Source organism: Stenella coeruleoalba, assembly GCF_951394435.1.
Source record: "Stenella coeruleoalba genome assembly, chromosome: 2".
NCBI lineage: Eukaryota > Metazoa > Chordata > Mammalia > Artiodactyla > Delphinidae > Stenella > Stenella coeruleoalba.
Genome location: NC_137147.1, coordinates 419,266 through 444,231, shown reverse-complemented (window position 1 = coordinate 444,231; position 24,966 = coordinate 419,266). Strand labels below are relative to the sequence as shown.

The 24,966-nt window shown below is 65.2% G+C and overlaps 2 protein-coding genes across 2 annotated transcripts in view; one reads left to right on the top strand and one right to left on the bottom strand.

Annotated features, from left to right (window-relative positions):
* AHNAK2 (AHNAK nucleoprotein 2) overlaps window positions 1-10,563 on the bottom strand; it is a gene marked incomplete at both ends in the record, with an annotated part of 34,900 nt that extends 24,337 nt beyond the window's left edge. The window contains one exon of the mRNA XM_079912768.1: window positions 10,509-10,563. Coding sequence (XP_079768894.1) covers window positions 10,509-10,563 — 55 coding nt within the window. The remainder of the gene's footprint in view (window positions 1-10,508) is intronic.
* A 7,039-nt stretch (window positions 10,564-17,602) lies between these two features.
* Window positions 17,603-24,089, top strand: CLBA1 (clathrin binding box of aftiphilin containing 1; the record flags this gene model as incomplete). The annotated part of the gene is given in 6 exon segments (XM_079914147.1): window positions 17,603-17,641; window positions 17,643-18,137; window positions 19,284-19,429; window positions 20,885-21,014; window positions 22,043-22,147; window positions 23,083-24,089. Coding segments are annotated over 6 exon segments (1,080 nt in total). The 3' UTR covers window positions 23,248-24,089.
* Window positions 24,090-24,966: the final 877 nt, after the last annotated feature.

Below are 24,966 nucleotides of genomic sequence, written 5' to 3'. Positions count from 1 at the left end.
CCGCGCTCCCACCCCGGCCATCCCGGGACCGGTCATTGCGGGGCTGCCTCTCTCGCCCTGTGACCGGCTGGGGGTGTCGGAGGGTCCCCACCGGCCTGGGCTCGGGGCTGGGGCAGCCGGCAGAGCGGCGGGGAGGTCTGCGGAGCTGCGCGGACGCGCCCAGAAAGGCAGCCCGGCCTCCCCTGAGCCCCACAGCTTTTTCTGAGTCACCGCAAGGCAAGGCCCGGACTGCCCTCCGCGCGGGGCAGGCAGGTGTGTCCCTGGGGGCGAGGGCGGCGGTCCGCCCAGACCTGGGAAGGCTCTGGACCGCGGCTGCTGGAGGATGGGACCCCGAGCGGCTGTGCGGTCGCGCCAGCCAGCGGGGCCTTGGGCTGGGCGCTGTGTGTCGGGGGCGGTGCGGTGGAAGGTCCCGAATTCGGGCGGGGACACCCGGGCCCTGAGAAGCCGTACCCCCAGATCCGCTCCAGGGCAGGGGTGAGGAAAGGTGTTAACAGCCGGGAACCTGGGGACGGGGGAGGCTCAGCCAGCCCTGCTCCAGCTGGACCACCGCGCCTGCCTCTGGGCCCCCACCCGGCCCAGTCCTGCCCTCCCAGCCACCCGCTTGGGTGCAAGAGCCCTACACCCGAGGTAGGAACAGAAAGCGGGGCTCGGGGAGGCGGGGACAGGCCTCGCCCAAGGTCAGACCGCTGGGAAGATGCTCGGCGGGTCCCTCTGCACCCTTAGGACAGAGCCCCAGGCTGGCTGGAGCCTGGCCGAGATGCACAAACAGGAAGGAGGAAATCCTGCCTGCCACAGGGCAAGGCCGCCAGCAGCCCTGCCAGCCTCAGACGTGCCCCTGGGGAGGGAAAAGGAGGCACTCAAGCACCCCCCAGAGCACTGTCCTGACAGTCCCCATGTCCTGAGGGCCCCACCCCCTGAGTGCAAGGGAGGTGTCCTAACAGCCTGCCTGGCCTGGCCTTGGCCCCACAGATAGCCCAGACCCAGCAGTCGCCTCGAATAATGACTAATAAAATAAGGTCACCAAAGCCCCACTTTACAGAGAAGGATGTGGAGGTGACATGCTGGCGCCTGGTACGTCGCCAAATGCCCTTCCCCCCGTCCTCGAGGCTCAAGGCCCTGCTGTGGCCCCAGCACCCTGGTTGGGCTACGTGTCCATCCAGCCCCTCACCCTAACTCTTCCATGGCCTCAAACACTACCTACCGGGGGCCTTGGGTGTGGGGCGTGGTTGGCACCAGGCCAGCTGAAAAGCTTCGCTCCCGGGAATTGTAATATTCTGGGGTGGGACCTCCAGGAAGTGAGTCTATGGAGGGGGCAGAGCCGAGATGTGCGATGCCGGCTGAGGGGGACCTGGTGGAGGGGGTGCAGAAAGGGGGCATTTGCCTGGATGACTTCCCCATACTCACCTTGCCCTTTGGGCCCCGGACTGAGTTGGGGCCTCTCCCGCCAGCCCCCAGCCAACTGGGGCTTCTTAGGGGGCCCAGAGCAGGGCCACTCGTGGGTGTGGCAGTTTTGCTTAAACAGAACCCAAGTTTGCATCCAAACTGGCCGCTGCCAGGGCCCAGCTCCAGCCTCCAAGTGGGGCCGGGCGTGGGCGCAAGTTGGTGTGTCACGAGGGCAGCGGTGGGGCTGGGGGACTGTGAGAGCGGTGGGGAGGAGAGCTGCGAGCAAAGGAGGGCCCTAGATAGTGGCCTGAGTGTCCAGCCTTGGGTGCGCGTGCGCGTGTGTGTTTATGAGCACGAGGGCGTCTGCTCACGGGGTGTTCGTGCTTGTGCTGGGTGTGTGTGTGAACGTGCACAGCCTCAGCTGAGGCCCCCGGCCGGCCCAGGGAGCCGAGAGAGTGGGAGCCCCGGATGTAGGCTCCCTCCTCGGGGGATGCTGGTGCCCACAGGGGCGCACGGGACGCTCGGCCTCACCCCATCCTGGAACCCCACGAGGAAAGTGCCGAGCTCGGCTGACTTGTCATGAGACCGTCAGACTTTCTGAAGCAACACCCACGGGCAGCCGAGGGCCCGCCCCGCCTCCCCAGCATTTCCCAAGATGAGCCTGCTGCACAGGGGGGCATCCCAGCCTCCTGCTCTGCCTCCAAGGCTTCGGGAGGGCCCAGGAACCAGCCTCGGCCTGCCCGGGCCTGGGGGCCAGCACTCCTCGCCCGCCCCGCGGCCACTGCCACTGCAGCCGCAGCAGCAACCAGTTTTCCCATCGCCCTCTCCGGCCTGTCAGTCCTCCTGGCCCGCCAACATCGGCAGCCTCCCCAGTCTGCACCGCTGCTGCCTGGGCCCCAGACCTCCGGAGCTGAGCTCCAGAGCAGGCTCTGCCCCGACCTCTGTCCTTTCCACATGCAGTTTCCTCTGCTTGGCCACCCTGTCATCATCTCTGGCCGCTGCCTGGTCCCTGGTCCCTAGAGCAGTCTCACAAACGTTCAGAGCCTGGCCCCCACTAGGTGAACGCTAGTGCTGGGCACAGGTGGGCAGAGAAAGGGAAGGTGAGTCCCGCCCAGCCTGAGGGCGCAGCGGGGTCTCGAGGGCTGGGAGGGGCAGCAGGTGGGCCCGGCGCTTCTCCTCCTGCACCTGGAGACACCGAGACCGGAAGCAGGCCCACCAGTCCACCACCTGCCTGGGCCCGGCAGCCGAAAGGAGCATCCCCACCTCCTGTCCACCCCAACAGGACCAGCGGGCCCGAGTCTCCTTCTCTCTGGGCTGAAAGGCCAGCACCTAGATGCCCAGCATGGTGTGACCCTGTGACAGGGCAGCCCACCACCACGGACACCCCCCCCGCCCACCTGGCACCTGCAGGTAAGCGTGTCTGAAGCACCCTCCCGCCACCCCCCAGGGCTCCCAGTGCACCAAACGGCCATCTTCTGAGGACCCCCTGCAGGCCACACGGCCCAGCCTTGGGGATCTGCCTGTCCTGGGACTGAAATGGCCATGCTGGTGCCCTTGGGCACCCTCCAACATCGGCTGGAGCTGAAGCAGGGCAGAGTCAGGGAGATGCCCGGCCTGGCTCTGCCACCCCCCACCCCTGTGCCCCCACCCTCCACCTGCTGGGTGGTGAGGTGATCAGGTGCCCCAGGGCTAAACCCAGGAAGGCAGGGGACAGGGGGCGCAGGGTGGGCACAGAAGACAGCGCAGCCACTTACCGAGCCCGACGTCCTCCCAACTTGCCCAGAGGTGAAGGTCCCAGGTTTGCAGCTCCCTCTGGCCGTCCTCCCCACTCCTCGCCTCCACAGCCCCTCCCTCCACCGCCCCGCCCACAGGCCCCTTCTCTGCTGTGCCAAGAGCCCGCCAAGCCCCCTGCCAAGCCCCCTTCGCCCTACCAGAGGGACTGGGCGGGTCCCCTTACAGGCCCCCACAGCTGGGCCAGGCCCCCGCCCCTCCCCCAGAGCGCCCCCGGACTGGGGGAGGAGACACCGCCCAGCTTGGGGTGTGTGAGTCACTACACCGCCCCGGTCCAGTCTAGTCCTGCTGTGTGGACAGACTCAGATGTCACACAGGACCGTTCGGCAGGCTGTGCACGAGCCTGGGACAGAGGCTGAGGGCTGTCGGGCTGGGGGTACAGGGGAGGGGTGTGGAGGCATAGCCCAAGGCGGGGACGGAGGCCCTTCCAGGAGGGAGCCAGGATGGGCACAGGCTACTGCTGCCTCTGGAACCTCAGTGCTGCACGGCCCCCCAGGCTCTGCTGAGACCACTGCCCAGGGCACAGCCAGCCCCTTCCACAGCCAAGGCCACAAAGGCCAGAGCAGGGCCAGACCAAGCCCACCCACGGCCTGGGCCAGTGGCCTTGGGGAAGGTGGCCTTGGCCACTGCCCCCCTGCCCATGCCCTTGGAGGGTGGGTCCCCGGAACCAGCAGTTTTAACCACCCCCTCCCCAGTCGTCGCCCAACTCCCCCGCTCCCCAGACCCCACCTGCCGGGCCTGCCCCCTCCTGTCACCTCACCCTTCTGCCCCCAGGACTCCCAGCTCCTGCCCTGGGGGACCCCTGAGGGGGGCGGGAGAACGCGGATTCTGGCTCCAAGGCCCCTCCCAGCTCCAGGAGCCCAGGCAGGCCCGGCAGGCCTATCTGCAGATCTGCTGCTGGTCCGGGGGCTGCCCTGCCCTGCGCTTCTCAGCCCCGTGGGGTGGGGCCCAGCTGGCTGCGGGCACCTGCATCCCACAAGCAGGTCGGAGCAGGCTGGCACAGCTGAGGGGCCCAGGCTGGGGTTCAAGGGTGGCGATGGGTCAGCCCGAACCTGCACCTACACCCCCACCAGACACACCAGGCCTGCAACGGTGGCCGCAGAGCTGAGGGCTCCTTGCTGAGGGCAACAGGCACCGGAAGCAGCTGCTGGGAGGCCGGGCCCCACCAGGACAGGGGAAGCCCGGAGCGACCTGAGGTGGGGTGACAGCAGGGGAAGGCCCCCGGCCGCTCGGAGGGCTCCCGGGTAGGCGGAGGGCTCCACCAGCTCGAGGCCAGTTCCCGGCACTGCTGGGAACACTGGGTGAGAGGCCTGAAGGAGGAAAAGCACCCAGGGCCCCCCCGGCCTGTCCCCCGTGAAAACCTAACGGTCGTAAAAGACTCTAGTCACACTGAGACAGGAAACCGGCCAGGCCTGCTGGCCAGTGGCCTCACCTACCCCACCGGCCCACACAGTTCTCACCTGGGAATTCTTTGTTTACTGCTCGACACCCCACCAGACTGTTACCGACACCCCCAAACGCCCCGCCCCCGGGCAGGGCCGGGCCTGCTGACTCAGCTGGGAGGCGGGGGTAGACGCTGGCACGGAGCAGGGTCACCCCACCCCGCCTCGTCCCCTCTGAGCCTGGGCGCTCCATCACAATGAAGCCGTCCGCCATCCTCCTGAACCCTCTACCACCTCCCCTGCGGCCACCCGCCGGGCCCTGGACCATTGTGACAGCCTCTGCCGGGCTCCCGTCTCCTGCGGCCAGGCACCCCCACCCACTGGCTGGAGGAGGCCTCGGCCACACTCTCCCCGACACCCTATGCTCTGACCCCGCCCCCCACAAGCCCTCTCCAGACTCCAGCATCCACCCGCCCGGCTCAGACCCTGGACTCGCTCCCTCAGGAGGCCAGCGCCAGCAGCCCTTGCCGTGCTGTGCGGGGGCAGCTCCAGGGCGATGGGAAGTGGCTGGGGAGGGAAGGAGTCAGCTGCTGGCACGGGGCTCTGGGTCAGGACCACTGTGGCCCGGTAGCGGCGAGAGTCAGGGGGCCACTCCTCACCCCGCCCCTGGGCTGGTGTCAGTCCCGCAGGGTGTACCTGGCTCCCCAGCGGATAAGGGCTCTGGGTGAGGAGGCCCTGTCCACCCACCTTGGCTCCCGGGGACCCCACCTGCCGGGCCCCTGGCTCCAGGCAGGTGCTGGGCCAGCTGGAGGGACGCTGGCCGGGGCAGCTGCCGCGCTGCCACGCCTCCTGGCCTGGGTGCGGGCTGCCCAGCACGTGTCCGCTGACCCCCGCTGCTCCTGGCCTGGGTGCGGGCTGCCCAGCACGTGTCCGCCGACCCCCGCTGCACCGGCAGCCGCAGCTCAGAGCCGCCGGGACTCCAGGCCCTTGGAGTCACTGTGGGAAAGGGCGGGGCGGGGCCAGGGGCGGCTGATGGTGAATCCGCCGGCGAGGAGGTCGGGGCAAGCGTGGCATTCTCAGGGCATGTGTCACGGAGGAGCCCGCAGGTGCTGCCACCCAGGAGCAAGGCCTGCCGGGGCGGGGGTGCGGGAGGAGCCGCCTGGAGGGGTCCTGCATTCAGGTGCCGGGTGGGAGGCCACCCTCTTCCCGCCTGGAAGGGTCTGGCAGCACTGGCAGCTCTTGGGAAACAAGGGCACCAGCCAGGGTCGGGGGAGGAGTAGGAGGGGCGGGGCCCCCAGAGCCCAGTATGGGCAGCCCACGGTCTGACCCCCACCCTGGGGTGGGCAGCCAGCCGGAGGCTTGAGCCCCAAACAAAGTAGCCTTGACCTGGCCCAGCGGGGCCTCACCTCCGGGGCCTCCAGCCCACGCAGACACCGGCACCTGGGTGGACCCTCCAGTGGACAACGGGGCTGAGCGAGCCTGTCACCGCACTGTTGTGACAGGGAGGCCCAAATAAGGATCCCACCCCAGGTTTCCTGGCCCGCTCCTTTCTGAGCCTCGGCCATCCTCTCGGCAATGGACACCCACATCCGGTGCTGTGTCCGGGCAGGAGCCCATCTTGGACCTTCCCGGGACTCCTGGCAGTTCAACCAGCTAAGAAGGTGGAAAGCCCGCCTCTGCTGGCGGCTGGGAGCCACAGCTCCGCCTACCGCTCCAGCAGCAGCCCTGGGCGCGACGCGCCGGCGAGTGTCTACGGCCAAGCTCTCTGGGGAGGGGCCCAACGCCGCCCCTCACCCTCGGGTACACACACTGGGTCCTCCGGCTCCCCGCAGGGCAGGAACCAGGTGAGCAGTGGGCACGGTGGGACGCCACCTCCCACCCTGCCCGGGCCCCTCAGGCCTCCTGGGCCCAGCTCCATCTTTCCATTTTAGAAAGTGCTTCTGACTATTAAATATTTATCCCAGCGAGGTGGACCTTTAGCGCCCAGCCGCCTGTGCCTCCAAAGAAAGAAAAAGGGAAACCTGAGGAAGAGGCCAGGCGGGCAGGCAGGGCCTGGAGGTGCCCCTGAAGGCGCCCGGTGTGCCCGGACCCGGCCAGGAGGGGCAGCTGCGCTTAGAATGGGGAGGGGCTCAGGGGAGCGTGGCCAGCTCTCGCGTGTGTGCAGCTGAGGCTCCCCGTCCACCCTCCCCACCCTCAGCCTCAGCTCCTCGATGCCCCTCCTCCGCCCTGCTGGGCCTTATCCCTTCCCATGGGACCTGCCCTGAAACCCTCTGAGGCTCCCCGGTGCCCTTGGAACATAGCCCTCCCGCCTAACAGCACGGTCCCTACACCTCTCCACCCTTAACCCCACCCCCATCCCCAGACCCACCCTGTTAAGCTACGTGCTGCTCCCCAGTCAACATTCTCTCCAGGCCTCTTGCACACGATGCCGCATCAGGCAGCCCTTCCTCCTGGAAGCCCTCCCTGACTTCCCTGTGCACCGAGGTGGCACTGATGGCAGAAGCCCCACCTGTCTCACCTTTGGTGAATGAACACTGTTGAATCCCTGCTCCCCAATGTGTGAACATCTAAGGCCCAGAGCCCCTGGGATGCACAGATGGACGGGTGGGTGGACAGGCAACCCCGCTTCGCATTAGCCCTAGGCGTAGGGTCTGCCTCCTCCTGCCCCTGTCCAGGCAGAGGGCCAAGCTGGGGAAATCTGGGCTTTTCACCCCTGAAATGGGTGGCGGGGGCCCCCAGATGGCCCATGCCCCACTCCACCTCCCTGGGGTTCTCCTCGCTGGGACCTCCACTTCCCCACCCCCAGGCAAAGCAGCCCCAGTCTGAACCTGAAACACAGCCTTTCAGCAAAGGCAGTCACAAGAGAAGATAGAGAGAGGGTTGGAGTCTGAAGGAGAGCAATCCAGGGGGCTTCCTGGAAGAGGCAGCTCCTGGCTGGGCCCAGCATGGAAGACTGGCCAGAGGGAGAGAAGGCCATGGCCTTCACAAGGGCAAGGCCATGATCAGTCCCAGGTGGAGTGGGCGCACAGTGGGAGGCAGGTGGTTTGGGGCACTGGACCCTCCTATCCACTCCTGGGCCCCACCCTGCTTCCTGAGGCTGGATCTAGGCTATCCAGAGTGTTTCTCCACAAAGAGAAGAAGTGGGGGTGCTGTCAGGAACCCGTATGCTATCACCAGCGGTGGCTTTCAGAATCGTCCTCATTAAAGTGTCAGGAGGGTCGGTGCTCCTGCCCAGGATGGCCTCTGAGGCCTCTTCTCTGTGCCCGGCCTTGTGGGCCCCCTGCCTGGTGGGGCAGGGCAGCATCAGAGCGTGTGGCATGGCTGCTCTGACCCCTGTGGAGGTCAGAGAGGCTCCACTTTGGTTCGGGGCTCTGCCTCACTGCTCTGAAACTCAGTGTCCCTGTCTGCAAAATGGGGACACAGCCCTCTGCCAGTGTGGACAACCCAGGCAAAGCCACCAGTTTGGACTGCTCACTGGAGCCACCCCTTGGCCTCCCTGGCTACACGGCTCTACCTCTCTGCCCCGCCTGGGCCGTGAGCAGCCATGGTCGCTCCTGTTCATAGATTCGAGATCCAGCCGTAGCCCAGAGTCCAGGCCTGTGCGGAGGCCACCGGCCCTGCTCAGAAGGGTGAGGCCACCACAGGGGATGCCGACGTTGCACTGCTTTCGGGAAAGGCCCCAGTGTTGCCGTGGCCCCCTGCCAGGGAGAGACCACCCAGATACGCCTCATGGTGTCATCTGCTCCTGGGGCTCTCTGACCCTTGTGGGGGCTTCTCAGGGTGGGTGTGGGAGGGGCCTTAGGCCAAGCCAGGGGATTGAAGGTGCAGCGCAGAGGCCCAGCCTGGGAGTTGGGGGCTCCCTATCAGTAGTCTAGCTGCCTAAGACCCAGCTCTGCCTCGGGAAGGAACCAGCTGCCCCTGGGATAGGAAAGGGGGGCCCATTCCAGGTGGAGGTCGCCTGGGAAGGCAGTAGTGGGGTGGGGGTGCGCGGGTGCTACTCAGACTGGCCAGGCACAGGGAGGCTAGGCGGGTCCTGGGCTGGTGTGTTCCCAGCACAGCCACCAGGGGGCAGCCTCCGAATGCAGGCTGGACCAGACATGGCTCCCTCCCCCGGGCCCCTGTCTGGGGCACCGACAGGATGTGGGAGGGGTCTTCAGAGGACCTGGAGGGACTGGTCCAGGAGGGCAGGTGTGGGCTGGGCAGAAACACGAGGGGCGGGGAGGGACGGGGAGGGCCTGCCCATCTCTGGCCTGCTAGGAGGGAACTGCAGCTGGAAAATGCCTGGACTGAATCCCCATGGCTCTGTATTAGGAATGCATGTTCCCTGGCCCCCTCAGAAGGATGGGGAAGCCTGGGAATCTGCATGCTGGACACAACCCCCCAGGGCCAGGTCTCCTGCCAACGCCCATGAAAGCCACTGACCTTGTTCCCTAAGAGGGGATGGTTTTGCAGGCTGGACACAAGGAGGAACTGCCCCAGAGGCCAGAGAACCACATGTCAGAGTAAGAATGAGGGCCTCAGCTGGGGAGGTGCTCCCAGCACAGGCCTCTGCAAGGCAGGAGGGTGGATAAGATGGCCCGAGACCCTGCAGCTTGGGAGTCTCCAGGCGGCCAGTAAGTGAGGAGAAGGCCATTGTGGGATGCGAGGCAGAGCAACGGCCCCAAGTCCTTTGGGCCCCGCTCCTCTCCCTGTGACGCGGCAGATTCCCAGGGATGTGGGCCAGGCCCGCCACAGTCAGGAAGAGGGGGCTAGGGACCCATGATTCTCCCGTTGGCTGTCCAGGGAGAATCGGGGTGCCTTGGGTTCCCACCTGGGCAAGGGAGGCCGAAACAGGAGGTCAGATGGGCTTCAGTGCTAACCAGATTAATGGGCAACAGGAGGGACCATGGGGGCTCCTGCTGCAGCTGAAGGGGAGCCCCACCCCCCCTGCATCAGCAGTGCCATCGTCATCGATCTCCGCTTTCCCCAGGGAGTGGGGTTCCACCTGTGCTAATGCAGTGTGGCCCCAGCCCCCCTTGCTGGCAGCTGGCCAGGTGTCCTGGGTGTGGCCAGGCTGCGGCATTACTGACCCTGGGCTGGAAAGACTGTCCCTGCCCCACCCCACCCTGCCCTCCACGATGCTGAGACACCCAGACCCTGGAGCCAGGCCCAGTGCAGGGACAGACAGATGACAGACAGAGCACCTGGTTCTCATTCTGCGGCCAGAGGTGCAGAGGGAGGGGTCCTGCCCCATGGGCAACCCCCACCTACCCTTGCTCAGAACTGGGGGACCCTGTGGCCTGAGCTCTGACCCCACTCAGGCCCCTCACCAAGCCCCAGACCTCAGCCACCACCTAGCCAGTGAGCCAGCACACAGCAGCCACACGCTGGAGCCAGCCCAGCCCAGCCTAGCAGTCCTGGACCAAAGCCAACAACCCCAACTCCTGGTCCAGCCAGACTGCTCTCCCCAAAAGCAGATCAGAGGGCAGTCCTGGCGGCAGGTTCCCACCGCCTGCTGACCCACGGCAGTCATGCCCCACTTACACGTGCGGCCCGCCCCAGGCGGCTGCCTCTAGGGACAGCACACGTCCCAGAGGGCTACAGCAGGGGTACAGTTGACAGAGAGGGAGAGACAGACAGTGAGTTACAGAGAGAGAGGCGAGGAGTGACAGGGTGGTAGAGGCGCGTCAGCGACCCAGTGAAACAAAGTGAGCGGCAGGGATGGAGAGGGGTGGGAGGCCAAGGGACAGGGACAGGTAAGAGATGAGACGCAGGAGGAGGGAGGCACAGACCCGAGCAGCCCCCGAGGCGCAGAAACGCGCTCGAGACCGCGGGCCGGTCCCGGAGGCTCCCCCACCCTGGCCGGCGCCGCAGCCCACCCGCAACGCGCGCCCCAGGACCCGCCCGGCGCGCGCCCCGCGCGGAGCCCACCCGCCCCGAGGGGAGCGGGCTGCAGGCGGGGAGGAGGCGCACCGCTGCCGGGGGCTTCGGACCAGGTGGGCAGCATCATGTGGAAGCAGTCGCACATCTTGGCGGCCGGGCGGTGCTGGCCGGCGGCGGCCCGTCGCGTCCAGTCGCAGATCCCGGCTCCGCCGCGCGGGCGGCCAGGGTGCGGGCGAGCGCAGCGCTCTGCCTCCGCTGCCCTGCGATGCCGCTGGCTGCAGGCCGCGGAATGCGGGCAGAGCCGGCGCCCCCAACCCCGCCGCCGCCAGGACCCCGCCCGGGCCAGCCCAGCCCGAGCCCAGCCACTGCGGAGCGAGCGCGGGCGGAGCCGCCGGCCTCATTCAGCCCATTGGCTGCTGCCCGCCAGGCCACGCCCCCTAGTGGCCACGCCACGCCCCTGTCCCTCCGGGAACAGGCTTGACCCAGGCCCCGCCCACTAAGGCCCAGCCTCTCAGTCCGGACCCCGCCAACGTCCCACCTCCAGTCCGATCACCGGCACAGGCTCCGCGGCAGGCCCGCCCCTCCACTAGATTGGCCCCGCCCCGCGCCCCAACAGAGTCCTGAGTGTTGACTTTGGACGCCTGCCCGGGGGGGTCGGGGGTGGGGGGCCCGGGGGCGGTCCCCGGACGCCGCGCCAAGACTCCCGGACTTGACCTGCGCGCCGCAGTCTTGCCTTCCAGTCCGGAGACAAGACATTTCGGTCACAAGCTGGGGAGCAGGGCACCCTGGGCGAGGGCGTAGGGGCAGCGGAGCCCAGGGAGGCCACGGCATGTGATCTGACTCCACTAGCCCGGCCCTGGGGGCTCCTGGTCTGGAGGTGTGCGCAGCGGGGTAGCATGGTGCCACGGTGGGGGTGGGTAGGGAAGGGTCCTGGAAGGCTCCGGGCAGACAGTCTAAGCTCGGACTTCAGGAGTAGGGAACAGAGTTCTGGACCGAAGCAACGCAGTAGTGTGTGTGCAGAGGACAGACGGAGTAAGAGAGCCGAAGCTGGTTCACACCGCGGAAAGTTAGGCTCAGGGGGGTTGGGGGCAGGGGGCAGCAGGGCTGACTACCAGGTGGCTGGGGGATGTCCCTAGGGGCACAGTGCTGGAGGTCAGGAGCCCCGCAAGAGGGTGGGGGCTGGACCGGGGCAGGGTTGTGATGAGGGAGAAGGGTCCTGGATGTTCCGGAAGCTGGCAGAGGGGACTTGGAAGACCACTGGGGAGGTTTAGGGGCCACCCTGGGCTCCAGCTTGGGTGTCGTGCAGACGTGTGCAACAGGGCACGTCTGGGGGTGTGGGCAGGGAGTGGGGATGCCTGGGAGAGCTCTGTTTCCGAGGAAGTAGGGGGTTACCTGAGGCCCAGCCTGGCGTAGACCTGAGGAAGGGCCCCTTGGGGAGTGCGGGTCCTGCTGGGGTGGGGGTGAAGCGCCGGGGCCAGCGCATTCCTGGGGGCTGCCCTGAAACGGTGCCGGTAGTGCTGGGGCAGATGAAACACACACAGTCAACTTTTCCTGGGGCAGAAAGGGGCCAGGCTGAAACAGGAGGACCACACAGACACACAGACTTGACACAGACACAGAAACACACGTAGACACACACATGACACAGACACACAAACGCTTGTAGACGAGATGTCACACACTGACACCAATACACAGATACAGGTCTACTTGGATATGTCCCCACGCACTCAGAGACAGGCACACACACGCACGCGTGCGCACACACACACAAGTGCTTGGGAACACACTCATACACGTGCACCCACTCAGGCCCACGTGCCGGGATGTGCTCGACAGGACGCAGACACACACAGGTGCACACCCAGAGCACACTACTTATTCCTGGGCTCACTCAGGGATCGCACAGCTGGCAGGGCCCAGGTGAGCCTGCCCAGCGGGACGAGTCATGCCTGGCAGTTCCCGCTAGCTGGGCTGCAGCCAGACGGCCTTCCAGCAAACGGTCAGACAGACACACACATCACTGCCGGGAAGAGGCCCTGGCGGCCTCCCGTCTCTCGAGCCCATGGCATGACGGGGCACAGCCCTGTCCTTTAGGTGGGGACATCGGGGCTTGGGTCTCACCCCTCCTGCCCTGGTGTCTTCTCTCAGGCCAGGCAGCATTGCCCTGGGGCCCGAGACCCTGCCCTACTCGGCCCGGATGGGAATCAGTTACTTGTGGGCACAGGGAGAGAGCTGTATGTGTCCCTGGGTGTGTCTGCCGTCTGCTCGGGCCTGTCGGGAGTCTCAGCCTGCCTGTCCTGTGTGTGTGTGACTCTGGCCTTGTGGGCCTGGGGACAAGGGGCAGTCTGTGCAGTCAGCACAGCTCTCTGGGCCCCTGCCCCATTAGGCATGTGAACTTGGGTAAGTCGTGTGGCTCCCGGGCCCCGTTCAGCTGAAGCGGCCTCACCCTGTGTGGCATATATCCTGATTTTCCAGCATGGTGCACACAGGGCTGCGGTGGCTCCTGTCAGCTCTGTGGGGAGGCGGAGGGGAGGCCAGGGGGCTGCCCCACCTAAACAGAGGCCACTGAGGGAGAGTGGAGGTGGGCACCGCTGGCCCCTCTGGGGACAGTCCCTGGGCAATTGGGTGCTCCCTGGGAATCCAGGCCAGCCGGGGCCTGGAGGAGGCTGAGGCAGGGACCCTCCCTGGGGCCACTTCTGCCTTTGGGCTTGGTGAGGGCTGGGTGGGCTGACATTTTCCTGCTGGGGCCGAGTTCACTCTGCAGCCAGGGAGTTGACTCAGCACTAGCTCAGGGCCCCAGATCCAGGATGAGGGTAGGCAGGGACACCCCCGCCCCGGCCAAGGGGTTGCCCCTTCCCCTCTCTTGTGTCCCCTGAGGCAGAGGGCTGGCCTCACCCGCTGTGCACACCCCTATGTACCAGCGGGGGCCCTGTAGGCCCATTTCATCTCTGGAAGGGTGTGGTCCCTCAGGCAGTGTACCCCACAGATGGCGGACTGCAGCTGTGTAGAGGGAGACTGCCCAGGAGTCAGCCCCCAGGCCAGCCAGGCCTGGCCCTGCCTCCTCCTACCAGTCCCTCCTCCCACCCGTGGGGGCCTTGGAACCCCGGCCTGGCCCCAGGGTCGCAGCGCCTGATGGGGAGAAGGCTGCCCGGGTAGGACCTGCGCGGCCCATCTGTGCCTGACCCCTGCCCTCCCTACCGCCCAGCTGAAGCCTGGCCGGGCGCCTGCCGCAGAGCCCTGCGCGGCCAGGAGCTCCTGCCATCACGCTCCACTCCAGCCCGTCCTGAGGTCCCCCTCTGGGGACAGATGCCCCGCTGGCGGAGGCCACAGCAGCTGGGCATGGCTCAGCAATAGCTGCCCCTCAAGAAGCATGGAGACGCGGGCTGACTCACAGCCACCCTTGGCACACACGAGGCCCCGCACCATTTCTGAGGGGCACCCCTGGGGGGGCGGCCTGTGGGGGCTCTGAGCAGCCCGCGCTCTCTCCTGCTGGCCCGCACTTGCTCAGCCCCCTCCCTAGGAGCACCGTGGCGGGAGGCTGGTGCCACACCCCAGCCCTGGCCCGCCCGCTGGTCGGGTCTCAGACTGGGTACCCAGGTGCTGTGGCTGGCAATGCAGTGCACTGCTGGGGACAGGGCGAGGGGCCAGGGCTGCTGGCTGGCGTAGCTCCTTAGGCCCCCCCTCCTCAGCAGAGCCCCAGGCCTGCCCCGCCCACCTGGCTGGCTGCCCTCCGTGCCGCTCCGGGCAGGCAGGGATGCCCAGAGCATCAATGATTGATGCCTCCTTGCGGCAGCCGCGGCAGCATAAGCAAAAATAGCTCTACCACTGTCCCTGCCCCAGCCCAGCCCAGCTGGAGGGGCACACAGGCTGGTGCGGGCGCCTGGGTCGCCCTCCACTGCCATCTGCCCTCCCACCCAGTCCTCTGCACAGAGGCGGGGGAAGGGCTCCAGGCCTGCTGCCCCCGGCCGCTAACTGCCTCACTCTCCCCCAAGCTGAGTGCCCACTCCAGGCCTGGGGACCGGCGTCCTCCTTGACTCACTCTAAGGACTCAGGGCTGAGGAGCGGACCAGCTAGGTGCTCCCTGGAGTGAGTGGCCCTCCCCGTGGCTCATCAGGTGATGTGCAGAGGTGCTAGGATACCGTGGGGCTCCAGGCGGAGTGGCAGCCGGCCCCTTCTTCCTGAGGCTGTGTCAGGGGAGGCTTGGTGGGGCAATGGCAGAGGAGAAGCTGCCCACACCACCGTTCAGCAGGGCTGGGGCGCAGGGCTGGACCGAGGTGTTGACAGACGAGCAGCCTGGGAGGGCCACATGGGCTCTCTCTTCACCACACTGTGCCCAGCCCGCACAGCACCTCGGGAGTCGTGGCTTGTGTCCCCTGCACCCCCACTTTAATAGGGACCTGCCCCCTCTGGCCAGTCTCCCCCAGCACGTGAAGCCTTTCAAACTTCAACAGCTGCCTGCCCTGCCCAGCCACCTGGAGGCCTGGCCCTTGGCTTCTGCCCCACGTCATGCCCAGAGCCCCCAGACGCCAGCCTGAGGAGCCAGGGGCCACCTGTCAGCTCCTTGGGCTTCCCCCACCCACTCCTGCATCCAGGGCACGGCACCCAATGTCGGGGTCACCTCTGCTGCCTCCTCTGAGTCTTGGTTCCCCCAACGCAGCACCTCCTTAGAGGCGTAGCCAGGGGTCAGCCAGGTGTAACCACACACACACACACACACACACACACACACACTCACACACACACACACACACACACACACACACACACACACAGAGGCAGTGGCTTAAACCAACTCTCATTTATTCCCTTACAGTTCCGGTGTCGCAAGGCTGCATTCCTCCTGAGGATCTGTTTCAGGACAGGTCGTGCCCTGGCCTTCTTCAGCTTCCGAGGCCACCTGCGCTCCTTGGTTGGTGGCCCTGCATCACTCTGACCTCTGCTTCCGTCCCGCCGTCTTCTCTCTCAGACTCTGACCCTCCCGCCTCCCTCTTGTAAGGACCCTTGTGATGACATCGAACTCAATGGCGTAACCCGGGACCCTCTTCCCATCGTGAGAGGCGTAACTTGATCATGTCTGTAGAGTCCCTACAGGTTCTGGGGATCAGCAGGGGCTCCTGCAGGAGGCTTTATTCACCTACCACACCACATAATGCAGAACAACCCACCCGCAGGCCAGTGTCTTGTCGGGTCACCTCATTCTGTCCCCTGAGGGTCACAGTGCCATCCTCACTCTTCACCGAGGTCCAGACAGCGCATGGGGAGCTGCCGAGGGTCTGGAGAGCAGGCTCCAGCCCCAGCAACACTTCTTACTCAGGCCTTCGTGCCTGGCCGTCAGTTTCCTCACCGGGACATGAAGACAACAGCCCTCCTACCCCTCTCCAGCCCCTGGACTGTAAGGATGGCAAGGACAGTGAATGAGGGGGTCCGAGCAGTGGGTGGACAGCACAGGACCGATCTCCCTGGGTGACGTCGAGGCAGGAGAGAGCCGGTGTCTGGTCACCTTCCTGCAGGGTCACCCCAGTGACTGCCCAGCACTGGGCAGTCTGACTGCATTGCTCCAACACTGCATTGCTGGCCGTTGTGCCCCTCGGGAAGCAGGGGATGGGGCAGATGGCTAAGGTCCGGGGTTCAGAGAACGATCTCATCTGGTAATTTTTAAAATGGAAATTTTCGGTAGCTTAGCTGCGAAGGACCATTGAGAGAGCAGGTGATTCATGCAAACCGGACAGGGCCCAGGGAGGCCCCCAGGAGGTCCCAGGGTGGAGAACTCTGAGCACGAAGGCAGACTGGGGGACCGCGTGTGGTTCAGGGCTTCAGCCGGGGGCCTGATGGCCGCATCTGCGGAGGGCTGATCTAGGCAGATGGGGAAAGGCCAGGAGTGCCTGGGAAAGGAGCTAGCAGGAGGGCAGGGCTAGCCCACGAGCGGCCCTTGCCCTGGGGCATGTGGCAGCAGGAGGGGCTGGTGGACCATGGCCCAGACTGGCCCTGCCTTGCCTTGGGGCTGGCTGGTGACCAGGCCGAGAATCAGGGCTCTACATGGGACCCGAGAGGGAGGGGGTCGCGCCCCCGCTCCTGCCCGCCAGGAGGCCCACGCTTGGAAGTACTAGCTTCTGGGGATTCAGGGTGTGACAAGACAGATGGCACAGCTACACACATCCCCACTGAGGCGGGGCAGGGGCACGAGAGGGCATCCAGGGCGGCCCGGGTCGGAGGGCTGCAGCTGGCCGCCGGGGCTGGGGGGACGGACGTTGGCGGCAGCACGCGCCTGCTCACTCCCGGCCGCGGGGCGTGTAGGGCGCCCGCTCCACGTTGGGTGGCAGCACGAGGAGTCGTCTAATTAACCAGAGCCTTTCCGCGCGGCGGCTGAAAGGCGCGGGGGTCACGGGTCCCGCCCAGGCCGGGTACAACCGGATAGTCCGCTCCCTACGCTCACAGAACTTCGCCGGCGCGGGGGCGGGGCCTGGCGCTGCCACGCCCCGCGCGGCGCCGGCGCACTGACGCCAGGGCTGCAGACGACGGAAGCTGGACAGTCGCGCGTCGTTGCCGGGCAACTGTCCAGCGCAGGCCGAGGAGACCCCCCGCAGCCTGCTGCGCCCGCGGGCGGAGGCGGAGACTTGGCCGAGGTGGGTGCGGGCCCGAGCCGGACGCCGGGGCCCCAGCGCGCTCCAAGTCCGCCCCTCGGGAGCCGTAGGCCAGGCCAGATCGTGGTCCTCAGCGGCCACCTCGGACCCCCGCCCGCGCCGCGAGGGGACTACCCGAGCCCCCAACCCAACTCTCGGGGACCCCCGGGCGCCGCCCTCCCTCGGGCGCCCGGACTCTCCCCGGCTCTGCCAGACTGGGCCTCGCAGACCCCTGCCCACGGCGGCCGAGACAGGACCCCGCAGTTCGTCCACCCTCCCAGGCAGTGCTGACCCCCGGCACCTGGTTGGTCTCTAGGACACGCCCCTGTGCTGGACCGTTCGCCCAGACGCGTGGAGGAAGAAGCCGGGCAGCGGCTCCGGTCACTTTTGCCTGGGTGACCAGGCTGTGTATGCGGTCTGCGTCCGTTCCGCAGCGACAGTGGACCCACACCAGCCCATCCGTACTCCCGAGGGAGCCGCCGGCAGCTGCTGGGCAGTGGGCGAGCAGGCAACCCCGTCGGGCCCTGTCCAGCCCCGGGCAGCTCCCGCACAGCGGTGTGGATGTCTCCTGAGCATCTTCCCATCGCGTCTATGCGGGCTTGGCGGCACCAACATGCAAGGCCAGCGGGAGCTGGGGGGAGCACCTGGCCACGTGCCCCCTCTCTGCGCGTTTCTGAGTGACCTCGCAGAGCAAGCAGGCGGGGTTTCCTTCTGCCGGGTTTCTGAATACAGCGGTGCAGGCTCGGCACCTGGGACACAGGGCGGTGACGCTGTGGGGTGGGCGAGTCCCCGCTCCCTTCTTCCCCCGCCCGATGGGGATGGGGAAGCCAGGATCTCTGGGCGCAGCGGAGAGGGCTTGTCTGCCTCCGCCAGGGGTCCAGACCTAGGGGAACACAGCGGTGCCTGGGGAGACTTTGAAGGCTTTCGGGAATCCTCAGCCAGGTCTGAACAATTCTCTCAGTCCTTTGAGCTCCCGGAGAGGCCCACAGAACCTCAGCCGACGAGAACCATTTCTGCCCAAAAGGAGCCTGGTTCTCACCAGTCTCACCAGGGTGGACCTGGGGTGACAGGAACCAGCGCCATCACACCTTCTGAGGTATTTCTAAAGTATTCGTCTTTGCCATGTTGCACAGGAAGTGTTTCCTGTGCTTTGGTGGGCTGGCCAGGGAGGGGGTCTGCTTCTCTCCGGGCTTCATCCCACCCCCACTTTCCTTTCCCTCCACCTTCCTAAGGGGAGCGTCTGCCCACTCTCCATCAACCAGGCTGTGTTTTCCTGGCCCGTTTAGGGCACGTGGTGAAAGAGCATTTCTTTCATCTGAGTTGTCAATCTACTTATTTAGAAAACCTCACCAAGAGTCACATTTCAGTGTGCATGCACTGACCGGGCACTGGGGGTGGCCTGGAGAGCCCAGGACTCGCCCCCTTGCTCCGTCCACCTTCCTGCCCTGCCCTCCAGGGTTTCCCTTCAGTGTGACTGGCTCTCATCTTCCTCTTTCTCTGCCTTCTCTTCCCAAATGGTTTACCCCAAACACCAAAAGTGGAACAGAGAAGGGAGGAAAGGATTTGCTGGTTCTAAGGATGGTCCGTTTGTTTTCTAAACCAGGACCTCTGACAAGATCCACTCTTCGTACATACAGTTAGCTCTGCTTTAATGCTTGTTTTGAAGACAGGACTGTCTTCCAATGCGATTACTGTATCGGGGAACAATTGAAGCCTAATGTGAACTTTGCAGGAAACCCCAGGTGAATGCAGAAAACCACACCTGCTGAACTGAGGCCCATGTGAATATGCACCATGCACACGCCCACCTCTCCCAGCCACCTCGGTCTACCAACACCCACCCAGACATCAGACAACCCACCTTCCAGCACTTCACACTAATTCACAACCTGCAAACCTCTTTTCCGGGAAGGGCCATGTTTATCGTAATAGGAATGGATTTCTCAACCAAGTAACATGTGGGAAACAGTGCTCACATTTTCATTGTGTGCGTATCTTTTTTCCATGTGTCACTGATGAAGTTTATGACTATTGTGCCCTAATCACACTTCTCCACACACACTGGTTTCCATTGCACGATGCACAGTGCAGTGATTTGCAAGAACGAACATGTCATGTTTCAGTAGCAGCAACGGTATATAATCATTTACAAATTTCATTTGTACCGAAATTATATATTTGGAATAAGGTGACATGATGTGTGTATTTCCCCTAATTTTGGTATGTTTTTCTTGTTTTTCAGCCTATTGTCAGCTATGAGAAGATTTTTAGGTTCGCTTTTCAAGAAGTACCAGTCCCACAGGCAACTGAAGATGTTTCCACCTTAGACCATTTCTTAGAAACAGGCAATGAAGAAAAACTTGGCCTTGAATCTGTGCATAAACTGTGGTAATGAACTTGGATTGGCGCTCACATGTCTTCTGGCAGCTCTGCATTTATGCCTTTGGTTGATATGGTGGACGCATGGGGTCTTCTGTCTTTACCTCTATAGAGGGCTTCGTCCCTCCCGAGGTTCCACCACCTGTGGTCCAAGGGTCGAAGGACCGGGTGGCACAGGTGCAGCAGCTCCTCCTTTTGGAGCCATGTCCAGCCCTTCCCCCACCCCCCACCAGCTCACCCGGAGCAAAGTGGGCCAGGGAGTGCCAGCTCCTCGGGTCTTGGTGAGAGTGCTGGGGGTGAGGGAGGGGCCCGTGGGCTTGGGTGGCGGGCACAGGGGCTCCTGGGGGACTGGACCGAGTGACCCTTAGTGCCCTGGAGACACCCCAGCGCCCTGGAGACGTTCTAGGCCCACCGCAGGGTCAGCCCACCGGTGCTCCTGGGGCTGCCAGCAAGGCTGACACTCCCAGTAAAGGTCCCTAAGGGAGATCACAGAGGCACTTGTTTGTGGACGGCCATTTTCTAAGACACCCTTTCACTGAGCACTGAGCGAAAAACCAGTTTAGCTCGAGTGGGTAAAATATAGGCTGAGCAGCCTGGGACCTGCCGGACCCAGGCCCCAGAGGGAGGAGGCGGAGGTGTGTGGGAGCTGGCTTCCCTGGTCCCTGCGCGCTGCCGGGCAGGCGGGCAGGTGGAGACTTTGTCAGACAGCTCTGCAGGTGGGCTCTCCTAGGCTCCGGCCGCGGTCCGAGCTGGGGTCCCAGCCAGCGCCTGCCCAGAGCACTCTCCCCCCACCCCAGCAGAGGCCTGGGGACCAGAGCCAGAGCCTGGATGACCAGGACAGCCCAGGTGGCTGGTGTGCCCTCTGGGCATGCTGCTTCCCCAGGTCGTGGTCCAGGGCAGAAGGCGGGCCGTGTGATCCTGGGGCACCTGCAGGCACAGGTGGTCCTGCGTGTCGGGACCGGGCCGGGCTGGACGCTGTGGTGACACAGAGGGTCAGGGTTACTCTGGGGTGGTCTGGAAGCGACTCGGCACTTGGCGAGTCTGTCCCCCTGTAGCCATTTGCGCGCCTGCCCGTGCCTTCTCTCCTGGAGGCCAGGCTGAGCAGCAGGGCGGGGCCCCGGCACACACTCGTGTTCATCCCTCTCGGCATCTGCTCCTCTCAGTTTCTGGACATCTCTGTGGTACCTGGCGTGGTTCTAGGCACCTGAGATCATCAGGAAACAAGACTGCGGAATATCTGGCCTCCCAGGGCTTCTGCCCTCGGAGGAGACACGTGATGGTGAAATTGGTCATTCAGGCCGGGGCTGTGCTGGGCACTTGCAGGACAGTAGATGCTTGAGTAAACGAGCAAAGTGGCGAGAAGCCGGGGTTCTGTGGTCAGAGTTCTGAAGGGTCAGGCGCCCTCTTTGCCTCCCGTCTGAAGCCCTTCTGGGCTACTTTGTAATTAATGCCGCTCTTTTCCAGTTCTGAATCCAGAAAACTCTGGAGAGCTCTTCAGAGCACCAGGACCGTGATGACTTCCCGAGGCCTCTGGAGCGAGTCCCGTTGCCGGGATAACTTCCTTCTTGTTCTCGGAATAGATGCTGCTCAGAAGGTGAAATGACCTGGGTGGAGGTGGGCTCCTGGGGGCTGGCAGGACTGCGAGCATCTCTGCCAGCCACCCTGTGCGCCGCTCCTGGACGGGGCGGGAGGTGGGGCGCGCGGCGCGCACCTGCAGCCGGGACGCTGCCATCTCAGGGCGGGAAGGGTGAGCCAGGGCGCCCTCGTCTGGCTCCGGCAGCTCCTCAGCGGGCCATCAGGCGCAGCCCTGCCCTCGGCGCCTGGTGAAGGAGGTGCCCTGGCAGCGCGGTGATGTAGTGGTGCACTCTGCCGGGGGCTGCAGGGCGCAGCCACCGCACAGGTGCTACTGGAGGCGGTGGGCTTGGCGGCCGGGGCTCTGGCGGGGCCGGGTCACTGTGAAGGCCGCGGGCGGGGGGTGCAGGGGAGGTGTGGGGTCTGCCGTCAGGCGGGCCCTGAGGTGGGAGCCAGCCAAGCCGGAGCAGAGCGGTGGCCGGGGACGCGCTCAGGAAGGCCACGGCCAGAGGCCACGTGTCTCACCGAGCACCAACTCACAGCCACTTACACGCCGTAGGGCTCATGAGTCATCAAAGAAACGCAAATTGTAAGGATGGTCATCTTTCAGGCACCAAGGTGGCGAAGATCTTTTTCCATTTTTTAAGTATTATGGAAATTTTCAAAAGTGGAAAACACAGAAGGGGCTGGCAGGCAGGCCCCGGTGAACACGGGGCACAGGAATGGTGGCCGTGGCCACACTGGCCAGGAGGGGGCCTGCGGGGCTGGACAGTGACCCGGCTGGTGAGTCTCTGTGGGAGGAAAACAGTGGGAGGAGGGGGGGAGGAGAGGCGGCGAGAACCTCGGTTGAGAAGGGCACCTGAGAAGGGCACCGCGGTCCTTGGCCTGAGGGCCGCGTGAGCCGGGGTGGGCGGCTGGCAGCCCCCAGCGGAGCCCGAGTCGGGGCCACGTTGCCATTTTACAGGGAGACGTGCCGGAGGGCCCAGGTGAAAAAGAGAAAACGACCTTTTAATCTGCCTTCCTTCTGCTGACACTGGTTTGCTTCCTCAGAGCCCTTCGGAGGGCCCGGGACGCACTCTGGGAGACCCTGGCCTCCACGAGCCTGAAGAGCTCGGCTTCCGCCTGCACCGCTGCAGAGCCCTGATCCAGACCAAGGTGAGAGCCCGGGACGCCTGGGGCCTGGGTCTCGGGTTCCAGTCGCTTCTATCCTTTAACTCTCATGGGCTCGTAAGAGTCAGAGGGGCGGCAGGCGGCCTCCGTCCTGGGGCTCCTCTGGAGGAAAAGCCTCTTCCGGGAACAGGGTCTCCCGCCCACCCTGGGACCACGTGTCGGGGTGCGCGGTTAGCAGCCCAGCTCCCGCGGGGCGCGAGCTCAGCCTGGAGAGGTGCGTCCCCACCCCCGCGCCCCAGGACCCCGTGCTGCCCCGGATGTGGAGCTGGCTCTGAGCGCCCCCCTCCCCCAGGGAGAAGGCGGGGCGGCACAGGGTGGAGTGCGGGGTGCCACGCAGGGGGCGCCGAGGCCAAGGGCCTGATCCGGAGCTGGGGCGGCAGGAGGGCATGGAGGGAGCGGCGCGCGGAGACAGGGCTCTCGGCGGGAGCCGGGAGCCGGGAGCCGGCTCCGGTGTGAGTTGGCGCCGCCCGGCTGGCGGGAGACGGGCACAGGGGCCACCCCTCTGCCCTGTGAAACCGCGGGGCAGGAGACGGAACCTTCTAGAGGCACGTGGCTGGGACCGTCTTAGAGCAGCAAGACAGAAACGTCCCCAGCAAGCCCCCCACCCCCCACCCCGGGCAGCCCCTGCGGGGACCGCGGCCGCGGCACCAGCGGTTCGTTGGGAATGTCCCTGGGGCCACCGGCCGGGTGGGAGGAGGACGAGGAGGGCGACAGGGGCCCGGGGCAGTCCCGTTTGCTCCGGGAGAAGCTGTGGCTTCTGTCCTCGCGCGCCTCTGCGGTGGCAGCGCGTGGGGAGGGGCGCAAGATGAGGGTAAGGAGACGCCGCCAGAGACGGGCGAGGGCCCCGGGCAGGCGCGGGCGGCCGGGGGCGTCTCTGGGGCGCGCGTGCTCTCCCCGACCTGTCCCTCCTTTCTTGCCAGTTCCCAGGGACGCCGGGCGGCAGACAGGGCAGCCTGATCACGTACAGCCTCTTCCTCAAGACCCCCATACACGGAAGTGGGCAATGCATCACAATTCCAAGGAACAAGAAGACTTTCGGTCCTCGCAACCTAAAACTGGCGTTGTTTAACAGTGGCGTTCGCTAAAGCGGAGGACGGTGTGTCTTGATGGGGGATTTTACGGCTTCTTACCGGTTTGGTTTGGCACTGGAAACCAGAGCTATTTCGTGGAGGGGTGTCCTGTATCAGGGCTGACGCTTTGATGGGGGGTGTGTCCCTCGGCAGAGCCAGTCACCGGGAAGGGGGCACCCGGGACCCCAGGAGCCCCACCCCAGCCTGGCTCCAGGGACCCCCCCCCGGGAAGGTGTTGCCAGCCGCTGGGGGCACCTGTGAGGGACCCCCAGGCCTGGCTGCCTGAGCCATGCTGCCTGGGACCCCAAGGTGGCTTCACATGTGGCTGGAACTGTCACTGGGAGCAGCCGTTCAGGGACCCGGTAGGCCCTGCGTGCGTTGCTGCCACACTGGCCCCTGGCCTGGGTGTCCACGTGGCAGGGCACGCGCAGGGGTAGGTGCTGTTCCCGCAAAGCGAGTGTGCTCGCCTGCCCGGTGCCTGGGTGCGTATCCAGTGGTGATGTCTGCCTGCGGGCAGGCGAGCCATCCTGTATCAGCTGAGGGAACCTCTTATGACCGCAGAGCCCAGCAGTCGGCACTGCCTTTCGTAAAATTTTATTAAATAACAACAACAGCCTGGGGCTTCCCTGGTGGCGCAGTGGTTGAGAGTCCGCCTGCCGTTGCAGGGGACACGGGTTCGTGCCCCGGTCTGGGAAGATCCCACGTGCCGCGGAGCGGCTGGGCCCGTGAGCCGTGGCCGCTGAGCCTGCGCGTCTGGAGCCTGTGCTCCGCAACGGGAGAGGCCACAACAGCGAGAGGCCCGCGTACCACAAAACAAAGAAACAAACAAACAAAAATAAATAAATAAATAACAACAGCCTGGACAAGCTGTGTTCTTGCTGAATCACTGGCTCTGTGGGGACTGGTGCTGGAAACCCCGGCAGGCGGCCCTTCCAGTCCCTCAGGGAGGCCTGGGGATTGAAGGCTGGCGGGGCCCGGCACACGCACGGCAGGACCCCGGCATCACTGTCCCTGCAAGGCCACTGTCGAGTCTGGGAGACCACAGCTGGGGGCAGCCTCAGACGCCAACTCCATCGATGGAGGTGTCAGATCCAGACAGAGGCCAAGTGGGGTCACAGTGACCAGCAGATGCCACCTGTCACATGGGAGAAGGAGGTGGCTGGCTGTCACCCGCACCCCAGCACCCTCGGCCACTCCACAGACCACCTGTGGATCTGAGGCTTACGTTAAGAGGTAACATTTTGGGGGGCTGTATGTTTGGGAAACCTGCCTAATTTCTCATTTTCAGCTGGAAAGAGGTGGGAGTTTGGAAACTGCTTTCTGCCACGCTGCTTCCGCCAAAGGGGAGCATCCACTCGGGGGTCTCCCAGGACCCCTCCAGCAGAGGTCGCCTGAGCCGTGCCGTCATTTCCTAGCCTTTGGTTAAAGTTAGACGTGACAACCCAAAATACACCATTGTGCTTCCCCCCCAGATTCAAATTCCGATGCTGTCATTTCACTGTCCTCACAGCTGCCCTCCCTGCCCCCTGGCTGCAAGCCGAGCTCCCCTCCCCTCGCTGGCCCAGTGTCCAGCTGGGTCTCCAGCCGCTCCTCACACAAGTCCCAGACTCCACGGGCCCCAAAGCCGAACTTCCCCCCGACCCCGCTCTGCTCTTCCGCCACCCACCCGCTCCTCAAGCCGGAAACCACTGCTCCCCCCGCCTCACTCCCCATCTAATCAAACACCACGTCTAC